Raw genomic sequence first — 25,934 nt, forward strand, 5'->3', positions numbered from 1 at the left:
AACACTCCCCTGAAGAACGTGTTTGTAATACAAAGAAAGAGAGAGGGAAAGACAATCAGAACTTTATTTTATTTATTTGTATTGTTATTTGGTTTTCAGTGTTCTGGAAGAGACTGGCTTTACTGCCTTAGGCAATCCTTTTGCTCGTCCTTTTGTAGACTATACCACAAACATTAGAAATCTGGAATAAAGAACAAACCAGAAATTTCGTTGAACAGAGTCAGTGTCACAAATTAAAAGACCTGCGGGCTGGCACGCAGAACCTGTCCTTTACTGAAGCTACATTTACCCTTCGGCAGAAGGCATAATCTAGAAAGTAAGCTGAACGTCCCTTGTCAAAGCCGAAACACACAGTGCAAAAATATTCTTGCACAAATTATAAAGAGGTGTTTAGGGATAACTTAAATGTATTCTATTTAATGTTAAACATGGCTTCGCCAACTCCACGTTATCAGACAAGTGAGATAAACCGCTTTCCAAAAGCAACAGACGACTGACACCATAACTGTCAGGGAGGGAAAGTATCCTTTCTTGATCCACAGAATAACTTCTGGTTAGTCTCTGTTGAAGTTGCACTCAGATGTACATAACTAGTATAGACAGAAGTGAGTGCAGGAAAATAGCCGTATTTGACAATACTATCTGGTTTATAAGTTGACAGTAGGTAGTGTAGTTCCAGTAATCTTCCAAAGCTATGTTGCCACATGGTTGATAAAATAGGATGCTACTTGAAATCCAAGCTCTTTTGTGTTTTGTTTTGGTGGTTATTTTCCCTTTGGTAAGACTAAGGAAATAAAGCTCTACAGAAATCCTGTGAGGAGTTGCAGCTAGGTAGTTTTATAAGAATGAAACAAAGTTAATAACTTTATAGAAACATATAAGTAATAGGTGAAAACTTTTAGACACATTATTTTCTCTTCTTGAGGTATAGGCACAGTGAATACAGTCAAAGACAAGGCAGTGTGGGAATATTTCCACCTGAACATTCCAGTCTCATAGCTCTAAAGCTGTGTGTCTGAGATGCAAGATCTACATTTCAAGGTTTTGAAAATACATGATGAAAAGTTTGTTCATTTAATTTTTTGATTAAACCCGCACAAACCTGTAGATTATCTAGAGTGAAGGAGAAAGTTATTTAATGGTTTTACTTTACTTTATCTAAAGATTTTTTCTAAACTGAAAATTCTAAACTTGCGGCTCTAGAAGGTTAATTTTTGTGTTTTGTTTTTTTATAAACTAGCCTGGGTAATTAAGAACTCACCTCTATCAGCTTATCTCCACAAATTTCTGCAGTGTGATGATAGTTTGGAAAATCAGCTACTATTTTCCCATTTTCCATTCTAGCAGTTGCCTGTAGTAGAGAAAGGATTAATGTTCCCTGGGGTTACTGGCATTTATATTATCACATACACTGTAAACATCTGTACATCTGATGCTTAAAGTTTTTACTTTTAAAAAAGTAGAAGTTGCGTATTACACATGCAGTTTAACGAAGACTAAAATCCTTGTGCTTTAGTTCTTAAATGTTCACAATTTAAATAGAAAAATGTTCACCATACAAATTCCATATCTACACAATATTTGTTCATAACTCTAAAAAATGACGTGACTACAGACTATGCATCTCATTCAGTCCCTTTTATGTCGTTCTCTTGACAGTGAAGTCAAAGGCATAATTGCATGAGTTGATTTTGAAGTAGCATTCTCATGTATATGCAAAATTAAGAGACGAGTGGATGTTTTTTACCAGCTACAAGGAAACCATCTTACTAGTTTATGTGACACTATAATAAAAGACAGCGGTTTACGTGCTGAGAGTCATTTACTCTGCCTCAATCTTTGGCTACTTAATAGGCTTGGGACTGCTGAAGGGCCCAGGGCCAAAAAGGAGAGAAGAGAATTTGTAATATTTCAAAATTAAGTTCACAATAAATTGACCATGTAGAATTGTGTCTTATTCTATCAGTTAGGTTTCACAAAGATTTTTCAAAGCCAAAAACATGGAGTTTTTTCCTCTCATAATCAGAAAGGCGACTAAAGCATTCTAGAAATCATGCAATGCTATTGCCATTCTCTGTCACCACACCCTGATGCAATCGTTTGTCCTCCTGTCTCTTCAATACGTATAAAGCATTTATCCAGTTATCTATGGTAGGGTTCTGGACACCTAACAAATGCAGAGTTTAGCTGTCTTATCCCTTTGAGTAGATGAGAAAAGAATAAGATAAGTAAAGCAACCATTTTACAGCACGCTTTGTATCAAGATTTTGTCCATGACAGGAGCAGATCAATATCTTTCTTCTTGCTAGCGGCTGCTTAAGTTGCAAGTTGCTCTGTATTTCCAATAGGAAGGAGGATACAGAGATATTTTCGCCCCCCCTCACTTTACAGAGTCTTTTATTTCAGGCTCGGGCACAGGTGACTTCAAAAGGTGAGCGCAGCAGACAGGCATGGGCAGAGCCAGGGATCATGGCACTCCCCTCAGTTCTGCAGTTGTTGTGTGGTGCTGGGAAACAACACAGCTGACAAACAACTCTTCAGAATTTTGATGAGCATTTCATCTACTTCAACTGTGACACCAGTAAGTGCTTAATGCTCTATCCTTGTTCTTTATTAGTATGTACAGTTCTGAAGCTCTAGCTGCCTTTAAAATCAGATTTAGATATTTTCCTAGAGGCATCAAGAAATGGGGAAAAAATTATGTTTCTAAGATAAGAAAGAATAAAAAAAAACAATTTAAGGAAGATGTCCCTGAGATAGATTTGACTTTCACCCTAAATTAAAAAAAAAAAACCACTAAGACAACATAGAACTTAAGAGCTAAATTAATTTACCTTGAATTTTTTACCACCCATTGTCTCCATGTCTGCTTCCTGGCCAATTGTGAATGAATTGGACATGGTGCGGCCTCCTGGGAAGTGCTGCGTCCAGGTGAAGTCATTTCCATTCTGCACCACCTCAGTGATTACTTTGCAATTCCTTCCCAATTCAATCTTGTCACTGGAGAGACCTTAATCAACAAAATGATACAGTTTAGCAGATCTAATAGCCTACCAGCTGTATTTGAATTGAAGCATGCTAACAGTATGTTTGATCTCAGACGTCAATGTCTGAGCATCTGTTTGGGTTTTTTTTTCTTTTTTTACAGCTATATCTAAGCTCTTGCGTTTAACTATTCGTATAAAGGAAGATACAGGTGTATCAATATGTCTGCTAAAATAATGCTTTGGTCTTGCAATCTTTTCCCTGAGAAACAACACACAGAATATATGTATAGAAGCAAAGTATAGAATCTACACATACAGATGCATGGAATTTAATGTATATGAATTTCTGCCTTTGCTCTACAGCTGCACATAGGTATTTACTATTTGCCATTGCTTTTTAAATAAATTATTACAAGCACTGAACTTATGCACATAGATTATAGCATCCCTGTTCCTGTGTAAGATTTTGTCAAGCATTTTCACGCTGAATTTATACCCCCACCAATGAATTCTAAGGACAGAAAAAGTGACCTTCATGATCATCATGCTGCAAACACCTTGGCCCTTCATTCTGCTGCCACTGAGCAATAACACTGCTTCTGTAGAACAGGCCTATTTCCTGTAGCTGACAGGGCTTGCAAGAATAAAACCTGAATCTCCTTGCTGAAGTGAAGAGCACTCCTACCAGTCTTAGCCCCTGTTGATCTCGGCACACTTCAGTAAAAAACCTCTTCCGAAACAAGTGTTTTTAACTAATTCATAGTTTCTAAGACTTACAACCCAGACATACTTACCAATCTTCTTCACAAACTCGTCGTAGTTCTCGTCGCTTTCGAATTCATATTTGCCTGCGAATGCCATGTTGCCCTGGTGATGTGGCTGGTAAAGCAGAACAGCAGCTGGAACAAAGAAGAATGGATAAATGCAGATGGCTTGAGGCTCTCCTTTTTATACACCAGGCCAAACTGTTCAGCCCACCTATATCCACACCCCGTGGAATTATACTTTTACGATCTATGCGAGTCACTAGCATGGATGCCATTGACCTGTATGAAAACCAAGGTTATAATTCAATTATATATCCTTGACAATAAACTAGATATCAGCAGAAATCAAGGACAAAGCTCCGGTCTCATTTTAGTGCATATTAAAATAAAGTGATATATTTTTACTTTCAAAATTCCCCCAATTTTGCATTCACGATAAAATAAGTTATAATGAAATAGGAAGAAAAAAGCTTCAAAGTAGCGTCCTGAGATGAAAGCCTTGATCTATTTGGAAGCATACCCTACATTAGTTAAAATATTAAACAAGCTGCACAGATTCCTAAATAATTCTTGTAGGATATGGGCAACGCCATCACTATCTCATAGGACATTGGCAATGCACCTGCATACGTTCTTCTTATCTTATCTCCACACAGAGAAAAGAATTATGAAACATTTTACACTACCAGAATGTAAAGTACATTAGATTAGTCCACGGAACCATGTTCCCTTATTGAATATCAAGAAGCAAATAGGGCTTTGTATTGCTTAGCAAATGTTTCCATAAACCACAAAAAATATAAGTATTTGGAAAAGCAGAGTTGTAATTTATGTAAGATAACTGATTAGAGGGAGGACAGGAACAAAGGTTGGGTGAGTAAAAAACTTTGCCACAGTTCTCCATGGCATATTTTCAAATTAATGTATTCCATGTAACTGTTCCTGTATTTTTGATTGATAGACTTATCCATACTCCACTCTGTCAGAGGTGAGACATACTTCAGTAATGGAATGAAACTTCAGTAAAATGAAATATCATAAATCATGCTATAGCATTACTGCAAAATGAAACAAATAAGCAGCATTGCTACATCTCAGAGTTTTACTACTGATAACATTGAGTTTACATAGCCAGCTGTACACTCCCTCAGCCTGTGCTCTAAACCCTGCATACTGGAAAACGCACTGTAGTTTGCAAACTGTTATAGAGAGCTGAGATAGACTGGTGCCTCTGGGTGAATCCTGCCTCCTGTGGGTCCTGTCTCGTATGACCACTACTGACTGCGTCTTGAGGGAGCCTCAAAGATTTGGGACTGGGTGTAGCCTATGTCATATCAGCAGTAAATTCAAGAAGAGCTAGAAAGAAGACATCCTGTGCCCAACTGTTTTGTCACAGCATACCAGTGTGCATGCTAATTCCTTAAATTAGTATCTGGGGGGGGTGGGAAAGGAGGTTAGTTTTATTAAACTTAAATATATTTGTTATATATACCTATATATATAATGGCATATTACTTGTCAGTATATGTTGCAACACAACGAAAATATTTTGTATTAAATTTTTCTTTTACTTACTAAACTGCTTTCTTTTGTACAAAGTCACTGCTGTTCCCAAGATATACAGCCTTTAAACCAATGACAGAATACACTGGGCATGAGAGGTTTGAACAGGAAAACATTTCCTGCCTTAGGAGAACTTTTGCAGTTTCAAAACTTTTCCTTACGGGGGGGGGGGGAAATGAGAGGGATTCCAGAATAACACACTGACTATTTGTTTGAGTCTATGTCCCTGGCAGGAACACAGTTTTTTAGAACAGATGCAGAAAATGAACAAGAGTGAAGCACAACAAAATCACAGTCAATTTGTAAAACAAAAAAGGGACAAATGTCCTAGGAATTAACTGCCTTCCCACTCCTAACCCTTCACTCTCCCCATATTTACTCAGCTTTAAATTGTACCATGCTGTGCAGTAGCTGACCCTATTGTGCTGGAGTTCATGACACCACAAAAGCCACGCCATCTGCCGTCTACATGCAATTAAAAGGATGTCTCCACACTTGAAATAGAAGAGAGCTGTGCACCCTCTCTCCATGAACATTCTCCATATCCTGTCATTAGCATTCAAAATACAATACTGTGGGAGAAAAGTATGAAACTGGGGGGTTCTGTATCAGTTACAAATGCTTAAGATTCAGGGAAGGAACAGAGAAACTTCATTCACTACCAATGTTTCCTTTGCCCTTTTGATTTTAAAATGCTTGTAAACTGATTCTGACTGTCCCACAACCATATCTGACATCTATTTTTTTATATAAAACTCCTTCAGCTTAATCCCAAGATTGATGAACTCAGGGCCAATTGTGCAGGAGCAGACAACTGAAAAGGAAACTTTATCAGCTGGTCCCAGATGCTTAGGCCCTAGCTGATAAACCGCATTAACATGGAAAACAAGGAAGCGGTTGCACATACATAGAAGCTTAAGTTCTCATTGCTGCGGTAAAGCTAAGTAGGTACCAGTGAAGCTCCTTCAACAGTGTAACCTCTATGCCATTAGTAGAGGCAGAACCCCTAGTAATTTCAGTCATACACCAATTCAAAAATACAATTTAGAAGAGAGTATCGAGTCTACTTCATATGTGATGTAGCTGAAACACTGAGGAAAAGTGACCTGTCAGAGCTGATGATATAGTGAATGGATGATGCAGCCAGCAAGAAATTGTAAGTCCAGGAATTAACCCAGTGTCCACAGGATGGCACATTAATTGAAACAGTCTTATAATAAACAAACCCTTAGAAGCAAACAGTGAAAGCTCTGAGGAACCATTTGCTTTCAGTCACCCAAGGAGTTTCACACTTGCTCCATCGATGGGCTGCAAGAATCTTTGCAGATGCTCAGCATAACTGGCTGAGCAAGTCCCTAGTTAAGATTGTTGTCGTTTCCCTGCAGCTCAGCATATACTGAAAAATAACCACCGTCCAGCCCCAACTGTGGTTTTGGGGAGTGGGTGACCAGTAAAACTGTCCTCAGGCCAGCTGAGCACTGAAGGCCTTTGTATTGCACCGTGCTCAGTGTTCCAGAGAGACAAGCACAACCCTGTGAAGAAGGTAAATGAACTCAAGCCATAAATCCTTCCGTTTACATAAAACTTATTGTGGGACAATGGCACTGGCGTAGTAACACCACATAGACCTTGGAAGATAGATCAAACTGGATAAGAAAAACGCCATAGTTCTGTGAAACAGGAAAAAGATAATCAGATTATATGGACGGTACTTGAGATTTTACGTTCTCTCTCTCTCTCTCTCTCTCTAAAGATCAGATTATATTGATAACTTCCTTGTGATCTGATATAAAAATGCTGACACCTACACAACTATACAATACTTAGAGCTTGCCTGCAGTGGGAATGTGGTGGGCATAGAGCCAACGTATAGTACAGTAAATTTATCAATGAATAACTACTTGATGGGGTGGGTCACTCTCACCACACACTAAGCATGAGTTTATTCACTCTCAAGGTGTTGTATGCCATGCTGTGCATAAGAGTTCTAGAGCAAGTTACCAACATCCATCCAAACCACGACGCGTTCAGAAATATCCTGGCTCTGCCTGGCCGCTCAGGAACAGAACCAGTTCAGAACAGGTTTTGAGCAAACATGCCCTCATCTGTACCTGTCTGTGCAAAAGAGTTCTTACATTGCATTGCGAATTTGCAGCCACGTTTCTACTTACTTATTCTGAAATAAATCCTTATTTTCAATCCTGCTTTTTTTGTTACAAATTATAATGAAATTCAACAGTGTATCGGTGAATGAAGACCTTCATTCAGTAGTCTTTCAAATACTGAATCAGGACAATGTTTACTCCAAGAATAAAAGAACGGAGGCTCTCTGACTTGACTGAAGCTATGGTCACCTGCACAATTGCTAAGGTGAGTCATCCAACCTCCTATCTCTTCAGTTTCAGCTAAAACCAGTATCTGTTTAATGACTTTACACTTTGCATTTACAACATTCATGACTTTCCTGTCTCCTCAGAGCTGTAAGTGTGTGATGTCGCTTTTGCATGCCTCTACAGCAGCGCTACATCGCTGGTGGGCTGGGCACTGAACTAAACAGTGCAGAAAACTCCAGAAACATCCAGTAAAAAAATTTAAATTAAACCAAAATTATCTCTGTACAGATGTATTTCAAATACTTTATGCATATTTAATCCATTCCAACTACTACAATGTAGAACCTGCACACTGCTGCAAACAACTTTGGTTATCTTATACTTCTGCTTAACAGAACTCAGTTAAAATCCAACTCATGTAACAGCTGTAACTGAGACCAGTGGAAAACCAAAAGATCTTTCCCTGGCACAAGGTGAGAATTGTAACAGAGAAAGGCAAAAGAATAAAAAGCTTCAAGTGTAAAAGCTGAAAACAGTGAAAACAGCTTTCAGCAAGTGGCCACTATGTCCAGCATACCCGGCACCATCTCTCATTTTCAGTGGAGAAAGATGCAGCTGCTCTCTATGTAGGTCAAAGAAAATCTCATTATTCCGGAGAAGACTGTGCCTGCCATCTGGTGGCCAACTGCCAGGGCCCGGACCAGGCTGCACCTCCGGCACTGAGCCCACCTCAGTCCTGCCAGAACCCTGTCTTCACTCGGGGAATGGCAGACCTTGCAGCCTGCCCCGTGCCACAGCTCAGGCTCCAAGATGAATTGCCCATCGCCTCGTTTTCTAACTGTAAAAGAAATTCCCCCCCAAGCTGCTTATAATCAGCTCAGTAAGAGTCATGTTAAATATACTATTTATATTTGTATATCCAGATAGATCAGTATTTATATAAGCAATCATCCTCATAGGTTTCATTTTGGGACATAGTTCTAAATAAAGATGTTTTCCTAAGCACTGGTTTGCAGCATCACTGAAACATCTTACAGTACTAGCCTTTGCCAAACTCAAATGCGTTTGTATTGCTATCCTGGCAATCAGCAGGACACGGGACTGCTTCATACAGATTTGGTTAACATTATTATAAACCAGAAGCCAAATGCTGTCTACCCTGAATTCAGTGGAAACATCTACACCAACACTTTAACAAATCTAACTTTATTTGCAAATGCTTGTTGTGGCAGACTGTCATTTGTGAAACCCACTGAGTGGGTTCAGGGATTGCAGAGGAACTCAAGCGAGGGTGGGCATCATTAGATGCAACAGCACCCTTTGCAGACAGAACACAAGGAAAAGGCATAATCATATTCTGCGAGGTCTAAGATGCACAGGCTTTTTAGACTGAATTTGTCTCACCAAGTGAGGGAAAAACCCAAAACAACCCAACGCCCCACATTCTAGGTTGTGCATATCTAACATTGAAACCTGAGTCACTGATCTAACACCAACACAAATCCCGAATTTGAATGTGTTCTGTCAGGACTATGGGCAGGAACCAAACCACTGGTAACAAGGAGAAGTTATGCAAAGAGGCTCAACGCCCTATTTGAATTTGTCAGGATAACATGAGCTGCAACTGAGTGGCTGTTGTAGACAGCCAGCATGAGTAAGCTGTCAAAGAAGTAGAACTCTTGTGGAAGCTTACACCCAAAGGAAAAATTCATCTAAAGCAAGCAGCTAATTCCCTCTGCCTCCAAAGTCAGCTATCTCTGATATGCAAAACAGCTGAGTCTTCAAATGCTAGTAGGAACAGAGGGAAATTTCAGGAACCAAATCAAAGAGCTTGGATATCTTTACTTTCAGAATTTACTTGCCACAAAGGCATAAATATAACGCTTTTGCAATCTTTTTGTCATGTCGGAGTCACCCTGCCCTTGAACGTCTCCCAGCATGCTTTAAAGTTTATTAACCTTTCAGATGTATTGTATAAAGCCAACTGAGATACACTCAAAGACAAAATGGAAATAAGGGAAGTAATTCTATTAGTGAATGAACCAGGCTGACTGACTATCTTTGAAGTGCTTTTAGAATTAGAATGCAATTGAACAAGGAGCACAGATTCAGAATAAAAGTAGGAACACTCTAGTGAAAAAGAAGCTACGCTTAATGATTCTTTCATTATAAAACTTGATCAGGAAAGCTTGTAAATTCTTAATACAGCTGTAGCTGGCAATTATTCAGCAACCCTCCATAGTAAATGGCTAATGATTATTAATTCCTTTGGTATTCAGACTAATCATTCACAATGAATTCAGAATGAACTCATTTGGCGTTAATGTAATGTGCAATTCCATGGGAGTCCTATTATAATGTTGCCTTACTAAGTATCCATTTAGGAGAGTAGTAGGTGTTACTATTCTAAACTTATAAGCAGTAGAAAAGTAATTACCAACAAGATGTGGCTGAATTATTAAAAAAACAATGCTAGTACAGAGTTCAAATATTTAACAGAAATGCACCACCCAGCTCTACAGGATTTCGGCAGGTGACACAGTATAGGCTCTTCCTTGCCCCAGATGTGACATTCTGATGGGTAGAATCTGCCTAACAAAAACAGGAAAGAAAGGATCACACCAGAAGCTGAGAGAAACATTTGCAAGGGAGGAAGGCACAGATCTTCCAAAAATCCAGTATTTTTGGGAATCCCTATAAGGAAATTTAATTATTTCCTGCCAACACATTCTACCAGGAAAACTTTTAGTCTGTTTGGATCTCCGGAAGGGTGGTTTCCACAGAGCAAGATAACCAAGTGATTCATTCTAGCTGTACAAGGTCTGTAAGCATAGCTCCTGTAAGAAGTCCTTGGTTCTGCTGTTGCTGAGCGTTGCCCTGATCTCCAGTGCTACCGCAATGGCACAGCTGAGGTCTGGCCCTGCCAGTGCAACAGGAGAGAGGAGGAGATGATCATGAATGGCACCATCATCACCACAAGTAGTCCTTCCAGGAGAGCAGCCTGAGAATATGACAGTGCTGTCTCAATTGCTCAAGTGATTCCCAGCTGTTCCGGAGCCATCTCCCACTTTGTGCCAGCATAGCCATTTATGCAGTAGTGTAGCAACCACAGCAAGGGCCTGTTTTGAATTAAAAATACCAAAGATGAAGTTAAAAGGTATTTTTCAGCTGGATCAGTGCTTGGATCCATTTCTTCGCATGATCACACAAACAGCTTGCAAGTATTGGCCTGGAAAAGAACAAGCAGCTGGTGGACTACTGGTGCAAGGTGACTGTGCCACTGAGAAATGCTCACTGTAATCATAGTCTGAGTTATGCTTTATGACCTATATTGAAAGAACAAAGCAGTCTGAGCTGATAATCATAAACAAGGTTCTGGAGAGCAAAAGCAGAAATATGCTAATGCTAACTGAGCTGGTGGTACGTAGCTCAAGTTCACTGAACAAATTTTCTGCAAGCTGAAAGTTCAGTACAAATCCTCTGAACTCATTATTTCCTACTGTCTCTTCAGAGTCTAACACACAAGTAAATCAAATCAGCACTCCTAGACTCAGAAGCACCAAAACAAAGAACTGGGAGGGAAATCTCCGTTTCAATCTCTTCTAGAACTGATAGCACTCTATATCATTTCTTGTCTTTGCTACTGTAGCAGGGAATTTATTCCCCGGTACGTAAAAATCTTCTTTTAATTTCTAGTTTAAATTAAAGCATGGCTAATTTAAGCCTGTTTGTACTTGTGCCAGCACTGCCTCTTCTCTTAAGCAGAACTCCTTTCTCTGAGTTTACCCCAAAGTGCTCTAGAAAGTAGTTATATCCTCTTTTTTGTTAATGTAGATAAATTGAGCTAAGCTGCACCAAACTCTATTAGACACTTCTAAAATGACAGACTTTTTCTTCCTCTTATCAACCAAGTATTCCTCTTCACTTGCTCCAATTTCACATAACCTTTCTGGACTAGAGGTGACTGAAACCTGTAGCATTTTCCAGCTCAACCAGAACTTTCATTGGTGCACTTCCCCCCTTTTAAAATAAGATCATTAACAAACATACTAAAATGTTATGATTTTACAGTAAGATTGATACAAGCAATTTCAATTTAATTGTTCTTGTCTTTCTTCAGGATTCTTCCCTTTAATTACTTATCTTTTACTAAATGCTACCAATTGCTTCCAATTCACTAATAAGAGGTCTGATGGCAGAAATAAAAAGCTATCTTGATTTTTGAGTTTTAGTAACGACTACAACAGATGACTTGAAGATTTTTGTTATGCCAATTTTGACTCATGTAATCCAAAAACACACAGTAAAACTAATTTTGGCTACTATCAATTTGGCTCACGCAAAACTGTTAAGATTTGTTTGAAATACTATCTTTGTATTAAGAGACACTGTGCAACATTTTGAGCCTCAATGGTTTTCGTCCGATACAGACAACTTTTAAAAAGCTGCTACAATGAAAGATACAATTCAACCTTATCTGCAGAGTCTTCTGGTAAACACAAACCGAGTTAAAGATGATACCTCTATATAGTTCTTTGTTCCATAAATTTATACTAGAAGTCCCTAACAGAGAGTAAATTCTAATAAAGTTAGTTACTGACAGTCCTAAAGACAGGCATCATTACAACTACACTTTGGGACTTGTCTGACCAAAACCATCGTTACTTCCCTTTATCTATACAGTTCATGCGGTGTGTTGTAAAGATTTTATTACCTGATACTATCTATATGACTGTACTTGCTGACACATCAGGACAACATACCTCCAAATGGGAGCTTATCTTCAAGGTAATCAAGTCTAATTTGGAGACCTCTGTCACAAGGCTGTGGTCTTCTAAGCAATACTCAGGCACCACCAAAAGGGAGGGAAAAGCTGCATACTAATATAAAACAAATGTGCACTCCATCTGCATTTAAAACTAGTGGGTACTGATAGCAGTGAATAGTCAGTGAATGCAATAGGCTGTCACCACCACACACCAGCACCATCAGCAAGGGGAAAAAAAGAAAAATCAAATTATTTCTTAGCCACAATGTATTTGGAAGGTATCGGCCTCCTCTCTGCAGCTGCCTACAAAACTTGAATGATGATTTATTCAACTTAGACTTAAAAGGTAGCAGGATGAACACAGGATGAAACTAGGACTCTGGTATTTCAGGAACTTATCCAGCTTCTACAGTATGAGTGAGAGTTCTGGATGGACTTTGGTAGCAGCAGGACTCTCCTGATACCTGGACAACTTGCTGAAACCAGTCTTAAAGCTTGCATTTTCACATACACTGAACCGACGGCCACATTTTAGTGTGTTCTAGTTGGCAGCATTCACTCCACTGTAATAATCACAGAACGCTTCGCTCCACCCAAGAAACAAAGCAACTGGTGGTTTAGTGAACATGATGTTGACTTTGTCTTTCTTGGAGAAATGCTGCACAGAGCTTGCCTTTAACTAAGTTTACTGAAGCCAGTAAAGAACAATACGTAAGATCATGTTTTAATTGTTCTTTCTGTAAAAGTTCTCCTAAGAGCTGCTCTGTTTCCTCCCAAACGGATCATGTTATAAAACAATAAAATCAGTTTTTAAGTGTGATCTGCTATACAGAAAAGAGAAGGTTTCAAAATCTACAGAGAAAATATTAAAGAACTTTCAATTTTCAATGTTCCTTAAAAATAGCAACCTGTAAACAAATTATTTGCCTTTCTCACTTTTAACTGTATTATTTGCTTATTAAGCATACGCTACTGGTGTGTAGCCTGTGGATAATAAGGAAGGGGATTATAGACTTTTAACAAGAGACATTATCTACTTAATAAAAGACTACTGTTTAGTCTCACAAGACAATCTATTTTGTTGTATTAACTAACAGGAATTGGAGGTGTTCAGGATTTTTCAGAACTCTGTCTTATTTTTTAACACAAAAAAATTCATGTCGGTAAGGAGTTGTTTAAAAAACAAAATATCACATTTTGAAGCTCAGATACATACGGTTTCTCCAGTTGTCCCTGTTTCTGCCTTGTACTGTTTGAAGAAAAACTCATTTTAAGTACTGTTTCAAGGAAGAATTAAGACATTCAGAGCTTCTGTCTTTTCCTTAGTTTTCCTTATTTTAAGGAAAGAAGGCGCTGAAAGAAAGTGACAGAAGCCCAGAGAGACGTGCGAGGGTGTCATAAACCCAGCAGTATGTCTGGTCTAAGTTGCTCCAAGATCCATGGTAAAACTAGTTTTATTGGCTGTATCACTATAGCTGCCCCCTCACAAAATATTTCTAGCTTGCAGTGTAGATGCTGAATTACATGATCTCTGTTCAACATGCAAGCTTACACAAAGTTTTTTTCTTGTTGTTGTTGGATTAATTTTTCACATACCATGGTGCTTCTGGATTTTTTAAAAATCAGTTAATACTGAAAAAACACAAATATTCACAATTTGCTATAGAACAAACATATTTTTAAAACATCTCAAACGTTTGTTTTCAAATTCATTAATACGTTATATACAGAGTGCCTTTTAACAACTCTACCTTGATAGCAGCCCTACACTCCCTTCACTTTTTCCCTCTAGCTGGGGATACTCAGAGCATTTTCTTCAATATATTGCAGTTTACTTCATGATCCATACGATGAAAAATGCAGCCTAGCAACGGGTGCTGAACAAGAGGTTGACTTTCAGCTTCAATAAGACAATCCCCCATTTAGAAATACAGATATGCATTTTGTATGTCTCAAAACAAAGCTTTCTAGGTCACTGTAATAAACTGAAATATTTCTTTTGATTTTGAAGCAGACTGTTTCTACTGAAAATACCAACACAACAGTTTTTTGGGGTTTTTTTTTTTGCCTTAAGATACTGCAATTTCACAACTTTCCTATTTTCACACATCTTTACTTCTGTAATGTCAACATCTCTGCATCTGGATCATCAACGGTTTCAGAAGCGAATACACAGAGCTGCAGAGCTACACAAAGGCCAAATTCCCCACTCGGCCTGCCAGGGAAACTCCTTCTACTGCAAGGGTTACTCAGAGTTCAGAATGCATGGAATAAACACAGCATACTTGATTATGCATCCTGCTTTCCAGACTGCTGCTCCCTAGCCCTCCATCATTAAAGCAATAGTACTGTATTTTAAATACAGATTATGTAGTTTGCCCCAGGTCATATGAGATGGGATTAATAGCCAGAAATCCTGGTTCACTGCTGTCTGTTAAAACAGTAGACACCCCTCCATCTAATGTTTTCTCCAGCACATTGGGCTGTACCTCCACTGATTTTCCTGAAGCGCATTAGTCTTCATCTATTGCACTTGTAAAGCCTACTGTTTTATTAGTGCACATAAACCCCATGCACAGTTAAATTCTACTATTCCAAAGGATTCCTTCAACTGCAGTTCCTGAATCTCTGTTAAGGGAAATATTAAATTTAGATGCTACTTTCTTTTTTTATTTTTGAAGGCACATCTGTTTTCCAGTTGACTTTTTACTTATGTGTTAAAATCATATTTACTGGTTCCCTCCCAACTCCTTCAGTCTCCCAAGCTTTTCCCCCATTAGATGGAGAAGATGGCTATCTACTGATGGTGATAAGCTATTTGCCATCCCAGTAAGCCAAGCGAGGATTTTGTCACAAAGAATCTCAAAGGCAGACATGAGAAATCAGTATTTGAGTGGATTTTTCTTACACTGGTGCAGTGTTTACAGTGTGCCACATTGAAAATACTGATGCAATTAATTGTGCATGAACACGGAGAGTTTGAAAATGTGTGGTGCAGAGCAGGATGCATTTCTTTCGCTGAAATACAGAAAAAGGACGGGTTTCTTTGCATGCAAGTACTTCTTTGGGCTTCGGCTATACAGTGATGTGTACGATACACCGTTGCATCTCACTGCATATTTTACAAAAATCTGAAATGGTTTATATTTCCTTCGATACATTTCAGAGGAGACATAAATATACTTTTGTAGCAGAAAAATACATCTTACATGCCATTTCTTAACCATCTCCAAAACAAGGAGATCTTTGTATTTGCTTGTTCCATTAACTGCTTCTGTTACACCTAGCCTGTAGTGTCCCTCTTTCAATGTTTTTACTTATTCTCGAGTCAGTTAACAATAAATTTGTTACTAATCAAACAACACTGATGTAAAACTGGGAAATTGAAACTATGCCCTTAACAGCTGTGATTTTTAGACTCTAGAATAAGCCGTATTTCTCTTAAATACACCTTCTGGAATCAGGAAAAATCTGGAAAACCTTCAGGAAAATCTGGAAAACACTCTGAAATATGAACTTCCACCCGGAAGTTTCTTAACTTTACAGTACAAAAAAACAGCTGCTTTCCTCCTAAGTTATGAGTGAGCAGTAGGGAACAAAAAACCTAAACAATGACGATTGTGTATTTTTTAAACTTCATTCTTAACCTAAACTTGCATTTTGGAATGGCTCGGTGTGGTAATGTATACAGGTCACTTATCCTCAGGATGCTTAAAAACTTGCATGTTCAGTTCAGGACCAATGGTTCCTCAGACAGAAAATGCATTGACAAAATTTGCACAAAGTTTGAAAACCATTTGCACCCACCATTAACGCAGGATTCTAGTGCCCAGGATTATTACCCTTGTGACTGCCGTGGTGAGCACGTTGCGGTGGTGCTCAAACCATTCCCAATTTCTGTGCTGTGCCGTGAGCCGCACTGCCATCTACTGACAAAGCTTCCATTCTGCCTCGGAGCAGAACATTCTCATACGCCACCGATGGACTTCTGTGTCAAAATCTGTGGCTCCTAAGGATGGTTGCAGCTTGTGTCCTAAAAAACAGGAGATACAAAGAAACCAAAATACATAAATGCCTCCTGCACGATATTGGATTTTTTGTGGTATTTACAAAACTTGAGATATAGGCAGATTATTAAATATATTGACTGAAAATGCTACACTGTGTTTAACAGCAAGTCTCCCACTGCCCTTCAAAGCACTAGAAGCAACCTGATGAGACTCTGAAAACAAACCACTACGACCTTTGCTTGAGTTTACTCTCTGGTAACACAAAGGGGCTCTGTTTGGCACCAGCTTGCTAAGGACTGCCTTGCAACACAATGCTGCTTTGGTTCAAGGTGAGCTGCCTTTTGCCTTCATCATGCTTGTTTTTTTCATTTTGCTTCTTGGTAGAATGCAGAACTCTTCATGCAGAATAAACCACAGTAATGATTCCTGAACGCAAAGACAGGATGCTGGCAAGATCAGCCTTTATCATAAAAAACCCTCTCAACTTGCTAACACTGAGGGAAGAATGGTGAGGACATTCTGATACTGATTTGAACTGCAAGATCTGTCTCTGAGGATGGAAATATAAATTTCTTCAGCCCTTCGTGATAATTAATTCTCAAGGTGCTGTCTGTGGGTCCACTACTGCTTAGCACATCTGAGAATTAGTTCTTACGATTGTTGAATTTCTGTTGTGATCCGTTGTGATTATAGGATGGTCTTCAAAGGTATGTTGGATATAAAACACTATCCTGTTGTATTCTGAGGCCTGTAAAAGAGGCAGGCTGAGACAATTATTTGAAGACAAATAAACACCTATTCTGCTCTATTCATCTCCTTTGAATGTTAGGCTCATGCAAGTCTGTGATGCTTCACGTACTGATATTAACTACTTCATGACTTTCATTTTAGCAGACTGGATGGGGAAGAATCAAAAATGCTGAAACAGAAAGAAAGCTGGGAAAGAACGCTAACATATGGCAAAAACAGAGCTAATACAAAACAAGTGCAGGTCTCCAGTGATACTGGAATTGGCAATAAACCACTTCACAATTAACAACAACTAAAGCTATACTTAAAAGAATTAAATCTGTGGTTTACCTACATTTTTATGCCTAGCTTTCCTCTTGCCACCTGTCAAAATGCAAATACTTAAGGGTACAATGTATAAGGAGAGGCTGAAAGAACTGGGTCCCTTCAGCTTGGAGAAATGAAGACAAAGGGGAGACCTTATTACGCTCTACAACTACCTCACAGGAGTAAAGAGAGAAGATAGAGTCATACACTTCCCAGAGGCCTGGTGATAAGAGGAAGAAGAACAGATACAACTGGGAATATAAGAAATTCTATTGGCTATTATTTTTTTAAAACCACGAGGCTAGTGCAATACTGAACAGGTAGCCCAGAGCAGTTGTGGAATCTCCATCCTTTGCACTGGCCAAGACTCAAGAAGAGATGGTCCTGACTATCTAAACTTTAAGGCATCTGCCTTTAACTAGATATGCTTTGGAGTAGGGGGGTGAGACTAGATGACCTCTGCAGATCCCTTCCAACCTAAACTATGAGTCTATGACAAAATAATCAACTATTCCTACCTTGGCCATGGAGCCAAATAAAAGATGTCTTTTGTCCACAAACAAAACTCACAACACAGTAGGAAAATACAAACACAAAACAGATTCTGCTTCTTTGCCCCATCTCTCTCAAAAATTATACTTGGCACAAACCTAGAAAATAATTTTCAAATGTTTGAAGCACTTAAAAAGTAAATTCTTTCACTAAGGATTCAAAATAGTGTTGATCATCTTGATTATTATATTTACTACTATGCAAATAAACTTTGAGAAAGTTTATTTATTGTTAGTTTACCAAAACTCTTAGCTTATAAGAAAGTATGGTAAATATAATAAATAATAGCTTCATAACAGTAATTTTATAAAATTATAAAATCAATATTTTTTAAAATACTGAAGGAAATTTAAAAAAATACTTCCAGTCTTTAAAAAGCATCAAAAAGACCACTCTCATTCAAAATAAAAAATGTTTTCCTGCAGGGGTACATTATCCTCCAAGAGCAGATTTGTCTCAAAAGTCCTAAGCTCCGTGAAAAGATAATTCACTAAAAATACACCTCCACTGCTGCACAGTGCCTTGACGTTACTGCTATCTCCAGGGACCAGCATAGGAAAAAAAAAAGTTTTTGTAATCATACATGTATGGACTGTGATACACAATCTGGGTGCCCAGTATCGATTTTAAAGCCAAGGAGAATCTAGAGGTTTCCACTGTTGACTTCAAAAACATTAATCTGCATTTCCATGCAGCTTTTCTACAAGCGATATGTATTCTTGGGCCCAGCTTATACCTTGGTTTTATGGGGTATTTTACCTGCCCTGTTGCCACACAGTATTACTATTTGTAACCCGAATGCCACTAAAAGCTCTTTGGCCGGAGGCATTTAGACCTCCTGTGCCCTAACTCTTCACAGCTGCATCACTGCCTCCAGCCTCCTCTTAGAAGAAATACTTATTAGACTATTGTTACACACTGCTTGCACAAAGGCTGACCAGAGGGCTAGATAAATCTGCTTTCCCTACCTTCTTCACGCTCTAAGCTGAAATGTAGCTTGCTCAGAAAAGATGTACAGACTGTGCAGGTCCATGCATAAAGGGATAATTCTTGCAGAGAAGCACAGAATTACAGGGTGGCTATTGGCCACTGAGTTAAGGGTAAAAGTGGCAGGAGAGGTTTTTGTGCAGCCCCTGTGATTTGAGACTGGAGGAACGCAAAAATGTAGACCAGTACAGAGAGCTGCGGTGAGAGGTTTCTCATCTCTTCTTTATTCCTGAGGAAGGATGATCAAGCCAGAATTGATTTACATGGGGTCAACACAGTGCAAAAAGCCAGGAAGAGAAATTACTTGAACCAGTGTCACTGCATCTTGCTGCTTAAGCTGGATAAGCTTACAAGCAGGAGACAGGCAAGCTGAGAACACAACCACTGCGGGTCTCCCCTCTGCTCAGTCATGGGTAACTGGAATCACAACCAACTGAAATAGAAGTGAACAGTGAAATCTTTTCAGTACTAATTTTATTTCTTCTATTTGAGAAAGAATCCTTCTCTGACAATAATGGTATTTTTTTTGAAAGGTTTATTTTGTCTGGTCAGTTCCTTCTCTTTTAAGTCATTGTGACCTACATACAGACATGATCCAAATAAAAAATTAAAGAGAAAGAGAGCTTTAAGTGCTATTGCTTGGCTGAACCAGCTCAGGAGTTGCTGTGGCCTCTGTATTATTTTTTCATGCGGGGTCAGCTATGAATTTCTGTAATTTTTGTTTGGTTGGATTTTTTTCTCACTATCATAGTGAATGTTTTAAGTATCTCTTAAAACCCAAAAAAAGCAGAGTTTACCCACTGAGGTTGACATTGATGGACACACCCTTGCTAGTATTGTAATCCTGATATTAAAAATAAGAAGCCTAGAGTTATGCCTCTGTCTGAATCAAACACAGGACTAAAGCACATGATTAAGTTATTACAAGTTAACACGTTACTGCTGACCCACAGTAGCTGATAAACAGGTTCCCTAGCTGCCTGCCAACAGCAGTACAACATGTTAGCTTAAATCATTTCCACCAAGACACTTCGAGGAGGTTTGGATGGCATAAGAAATTACTCTAGGGATATGGAATCCAACCCCTGCTATAACTTACATTTAAATTACGACCAGCAGGATCATTACTACCTGATGACTGTTCATTAAGCCTGGGTGAGATAAATTTGGTAGTCAGTTCAACTCCCAGCAGCTGGAGACTTGCTGCAAACTGATTTCACAGCACAAAGGTCTATTCCAGTTAGAATACCTCAGGCCAGGAACTGATCTGTCTGGATTGCTGGCTACAATCAAGAGTTGTACTGCTGTTCCAAAACATGTACCTCACTCCTAAAACCGGCACCATTTTGACAAACAGAAGAATAACCAAGAACTTAACTGCCCTGAAGGATCCTCTGTTTTGCTATTTGTCCCTGCAGGTCAGGACTGTGTCCCACCAGTACAGCAAGGGGCACTGTCAGGGCTGGTGACATACCTGCAACTCCGAGTACAAACAAAGGCATGCAGATCTCACTGCCATCAGCCCGGTACGTTTCAGTGGCCCTACATTACTCAGCAGTTAGAGAGGAAAAAGAGGCATTTCAGCATGGTGAAGGAGAAGCAGCTGGCTAGAGGATAAGGAATATAAAGAAGCGATTATACTATTATGGCTATCAAACAAGCCCACATCACTCTTACTTGTGCTTGGGGGTGCAAGGCCAGCTCACATCTACCTTTGCTGCCAATTGTTATTTTGACAGAAATTGCTCCCTAAACAGTCATGTTCAGAGATTATTTGTCTCCTTCCTTCTTCCTCTGATTACAGCCAGACTGGGATATCCCTGATCCGCATAGAAATGAATATTTTAAAAGTCAGTGCTGTCCTCAAAGGGGCTTGTGCACCATTAGGTCTCCAGATTTACTGCACTAGCAAAGAACAGTGTAGTAATGAGGTGGCAGCAATAGGCTACAAATGAGTAGAAAAGAACTGAAAGAAAAGGGGTTTGTCTTGGTACATACCTGACTGTAAATTAAAATTATCACCAAGGTCCTGACTTTATGTAAGGAATTTTCACCAAATTTTGTAGCCACACTTACAGAGCCGACTCTTATATTATAGTAACTCTTCTTGACTCTTGACTCAGCATACGCACTGTATTTTGCCTACGATCATTGATAGCCAGGAAGCACTACCATCAAAAAGTAAAGCATATTTACACATGACATTTGATGTGTTACCATATTATATCCAGTCCTCCTGTTTTCTAGGTCTCTGCATGAGAAGTTTTTCCCACAGATAACAACAGTTTGTGCAAAATAGTAACTATTCCCTGTGGTATTCGACAGTAGCATGGGTTTTTCTCAGAACTATTGAGAAAGCACAGTTATTGCAATACATGTACCTGGGCCAATACAGCTGGCAACCAAAATGCTAATGAATGCAAGGAATTGCATTTTCATTGTGCAAGCCATGTCACAGCCTCATCACCTGTCTTCGGAGTTTTAAGTATACTGCCTATTTCCATGTTATTAAATACTCTAGTCTCTCTTCAAAAGAATATTCAAGTCCAAGCCTCAGCTCAAACCTCTTTCACTCTGGGTGTATTGCTTTACATTAATCCCAAAGCAATCATACAATGTAAGTACTGGTCCATTTTTCTTCTTCATTCATTCACTCTCATACCTCTCTTCTGCCCATTCACCAGCTCTGCTTACAGAAGAGCCCTGAAATCTATTTGTACTCACAACCTTGATGCACTGGGTCGGACCTCTCTCACTGAACCATACAGAGCTTTGTGGTTGCTCTATGCCTATGACAACTGTCTTTACTTGCTTAGCTTTCTGAATTGACTCATTTTTTCCATCATTTGGGAATGATTCAAGAGCTTAATTTGGCTTGACCAGATCTGACTCACCCTGGGTGACTTCAGAAATCAAAATCAAATTGAGATTGGTTTAGAAAAAGCAAAACTATGGTCAAATTGTAACTACAGCCTCTCTACTGATGTGATGAAGAACGTCTAGTTTCCAATCCGAATGCAGAAGCAGTATTTATCTGGTCTATTACGGGTCCAAGCTTGCATCAATCAGTTTTATTTATAATGAGTATAATTAATTCCTTTCATATTAAGTTTATGCCATAGAGGAAAAAACCCTTAAAAAATTTCACTGTACCAGATAGACAAAATTTTAAGATACCCATTCACAGATTTATACAAACCCACATGAAAAACTAGAGCAATGCTATCAAATGCTCCCAATTACAATGTATTAAGATAGACATCAGTGTTCTGAACTATAAAATACTATTTTGTTCAACAGAGTGGCTTACACAAAAAACTTTCACATTTCATATTGAGACAGTTGCAAAGTCTGTTCTATGCATGCAAGATCAGGGTAGGCAGGCTATGAAATATGCATAAGGGGACAGTGCCAAGTGAAAAAAAAATGGGCAAAATTCCAAAGGGCTTTACTGCGTACTTTTTCAATTCTTTCCTGGGCAAACTCCTGTTGAAATCAGTGAGAATTTTGCCTGAGCAGAGATTGAGGAACATACTACTCAAAAACAAGCAATCAAATGAAAAAAAAATTACAATAAATTGGATTATTAAAAAACCCCCAAAAGATGCACTATTAAAGTCGAATGCACTATTAAAGTCGAATGTACTATTTATCATTATATAATTAGTGAGACATGTAATCTCTAGGATTAGGCTGTAAAAATAACTGTTCTTTTCTGATTAGTTTCGTTCTGTTCAACATTTGATAAGATGCCACAATTGTGTGCGAGATATCAATGTTTCTTTATATTAAAGAATAAAAATAAAAAGATGCAATGGATTGGATTTAGGTTTTGAAAAAAAGGTAGCATGCAAATCCTAAAGGAACTGAATTTGATCTGTCTACAATTTGATCACAGCACATCAGCTAAAGGCATCAATGCCAAATGATTGCCATCTTTACTCCTAGTAAGGACTTCGAGGACTTCCTAATTTTTACGATAAGGGGAACCCTTTGGGAAAAAAAAGAAGATATTCAGAGTAATGCTGAAATTTAGATAGGTAGTTTTTCTTCTGGAGCCATCTGTACCTTAGACATCTAACCTAAAAAAAACCCCCTATAACTATTTGTTTTTTTTCTAGAGAGCCTCAGTGAAAGTAATTTGATAGCACAAAGCAACTGAATCACTGCATCAGTCACGTTATAATAAAAATTTATCAAAACAGAAGTTGCCCCTCAATGCTTCTTCCTCAAAGGTATGGATGATGCTTTGTGATGACTGATTATATTCCAAGCATTAAATTTTAAACAACATCTATTTTTGAATCTTTGATTCTTCATCTCAGAGAAGATATGGTATTTTCTCCTTCTTCCTTCTGTTCCTTCCCCTGCCCTGACAAGATATTTAGCCGCTTTAGCTTTTATGCAGAATCCTAGGCACAATTTCACCATTATCATTAAGCGACAGTGTGATTTCATTCTGGTAATTCTTTTCAGCATGATTTCATTCTGGTAATTCTTCTGGGACACAAGCCCTTGCATTGCATTGTATGCTTCACCATACCTTATTTACTACAGAAACGTGTAACTTGACAGAATACATCATGAAATTAAAGTTGCATTTCAGAATATTTTGGTCAATCGAATGATGTCAAAGCAGAACAAACCCACCACGCCCAGACGTCTATACACTGGACTGAAGTACAAGAACTGGTGATGGAACATTCAGTGAATATAGCATCTAACCCATATACTAATAAATGACGACTGAAAGTAATACCAAAGGCCAGTGGTGCTGCAACATTAATTATCTAGACTGCAGACCTCAAAAGCACAAAGAATAAAGCTTGTGTGAAGTGCAGATTGCTTGGAAGCAGTGTTGCAGTTTTAAATCATTCTCAACCTTTTCCCCATAATAATTACATGGTAGGGTTAATTTGCTTTTCTTATAGTTTTACCTCTTTTTTTATTGCATTAGCTAGGCTGAGCTTAAATAGAAGAATCCTATAATCTTGCAAAAAAGCAGTCGTTAATACATCCTTCCTTTTCAGAATGAAGTATCTCTACTGCAGTTTAATCTTCAAATTAATATAAACTATGCCAGGAAAAAAACATTTTTAAATCAGTTCTTAATGTTTTTGCAGCCTAACTATGCCTACTAGAAGCATGAACAAGAACAACTATACTTCTAACCAACCATTTCAGTAAATTTAGGCTGGCTAAGGTATCTTTTCCTAGTAGAGTATGTACTATTCAGCATTGTGGTTTTAGCTGTAGTGGGGAAGGAACTCCATGTGTTAAAATAAACTCTGCTACACAGCTACATCAGCATATCCTCAGTACTGCAGACTTGGCCCTTATTCTGCGATAAACCTCCACATGGGGAATTAGATTAGTACATCTACAGAGAAATGCAGCATATTTACACCAACACATTTCCTCAGAAGGATGGTGAAACAGTTGTTGAAGGTTTGCATTTTCCTTTTTATTATTTGCTGTGGGGTGGGAAGGAAGAGTTTCAGTTGGAAAACTCTTCCTAGAAATGAAAGAATTTGTGTTATAAAAGATACTAATACTGCATCGTCCTTCGTACGTAATTCAAGATCAGGCATTACTGCTATTACTCTAGTGAAATAACAGTGTTTAAACATTCTGCACTATTTCAAGCATTCTACTTACCATTTCAGAATCTGCAGTACCTACCGAGTGCCACTATTCAAGTTTCCTTCCCTACGGCAGGCATATTAGCTTACTCCACAATCTATTCTCAAGTATTTAAAATTAGCCAGTAACAAAAAACAACTAAAGAAAAAAATGTGGCGACATTGAGCTTTTGCCTAGAAAATACAATGTTAGGTGCTTTAATTACAGCACTGGAACTGGGGGCCTAAAGATAGCGCAATATACTCCGTAGAAAGTACTACACAGCCTCAACAGATTCCAGACCAAGAGTCCATACTAGCCAGACAGAAATGGAGAGGACTTTGGTACGTGCCAAAAACCCAAGCGTTCCTGATAACTTCAACAATATAAAATTGGGCTTTCGCAGCTTTAGAAGTCACTTGATCAAGAGAAGAATTGCAAAGGTGAACAACCCCATTCCAACTTTCTGACAGAGGCATATTCAGAGGCCTGAATTTGGCCTTCCTGTCAGACTCCATGAGCTGGGCACAGGTCTGGAGAACAGTGTGATGTGGGTAAAAACATTCTGTGACATAACACAGCCTTCCTTCTTGGATCCTTATAATGCACATCTCTATAATGCAACAATTTGGACTTCTTTGAAATGCCCTAAAACCCCACTCAATGACTCAAAATCATCTGTCAAAAATCTTTATGCATCCCTGCTAACAAAACAACCCTCTCTGAACATAACAAAGAATCCAGTTCTCCACATTAGATGTTGGCAATAGACTTAGACAATAACCATGACAAACAACAAATGCAGGAGCTCAAATGGGAGATCCAGACACTCTTATCTTACAGAGCACAGTTAAAAGGAACAAACAATGTTTTGCAAATTATCAAGATTAGTTCCAATTACATTCATTTTCTGCCTTTAGAATTGCCAATAGATATATATGCAGAAGTCATGGCCAAACACAGGCTGAATGACAGTGACAGAGATGTTATTACACCGTGGCATTTTTAATTTTATGGGCTTGCCTATGACATAACCAAGGAAAAGCATTGGATAGAGTATCCACTTGGACTGCATCACTCCAATTCTACATTTCCAGAATTTTTGGACAAAGCGACACTTACCATCTTGCAAATTCTGTGGATCAGCTGCCAAGCACTTACCCTGACATAACAAACCACAGTGGTTTACCGATTACAGGAGCAAAACCATAGCCTATTTTGTTTTGGGGATGATGGAAAGTTTTTTCTATGGCTATAAGGCTTGAGTCAAAGGGAGTCTCCGAACAAGG

General features: G+C 38.6%; 1 protein-coding gene across 2 annotated transcripts in view; it reads right to left on the reverse strand.

The window, feature by feature from the left end:
- Positions 1-57: 57 nt before the first annotated feature.
- The window catches only part of FABP6 (fatty acid binding protein 6), a 37,892-nt gene continuing 12,015 nt past the window's right edge, over positions 58-25,934 (reverse strand). Inside the window, exons 2-6 of one of the 2 annotated variants that reach the window (XM_054079437.1) lie at positions 16,261-16,451; positions 3,782-3,886; positions 2,835-3,010; positions 1,262-1,351; positions 58-181 (exon numbers count right to left, since the gene is read on the reverse strand). In XM_054079437.1, the coding sequence (XP_053935412.1) occupies positions 128-181; positions 1,262-1,351; positions 2,835-3,010; positions 3,782-3,848 (387 nt within the window). In that variant the 5' untranslated portion in view covers positions 3,849-3,886; positions 16,261-16,451 and the 3' untranslated portion in view covers positions 58-127. Of the gene's footprint in view, positions 182-1,261; positions 1,352-2,834; positions 3,011-3,781; positions 3,887-16,225; positions 16,452-25,934 lie in introns of those variants that run through there. The other variant, XM_009565039.2, reaches the window with a different exon arrangement.

This window comes from Cuculus canorus, chromosome 14, assembly GCF_017976375.1.
Source record: "Cuculus canorus isolate bCucCan1 chromosome 14, bCucCan1.pri, whole genome shotgun sequence".
Taxonomy (NCBI): Eukaryota; Metazoa; Chordata; class Aves; order Cuculiformes; family Cuculidae; genus Cuculus; species Cuculus canorus.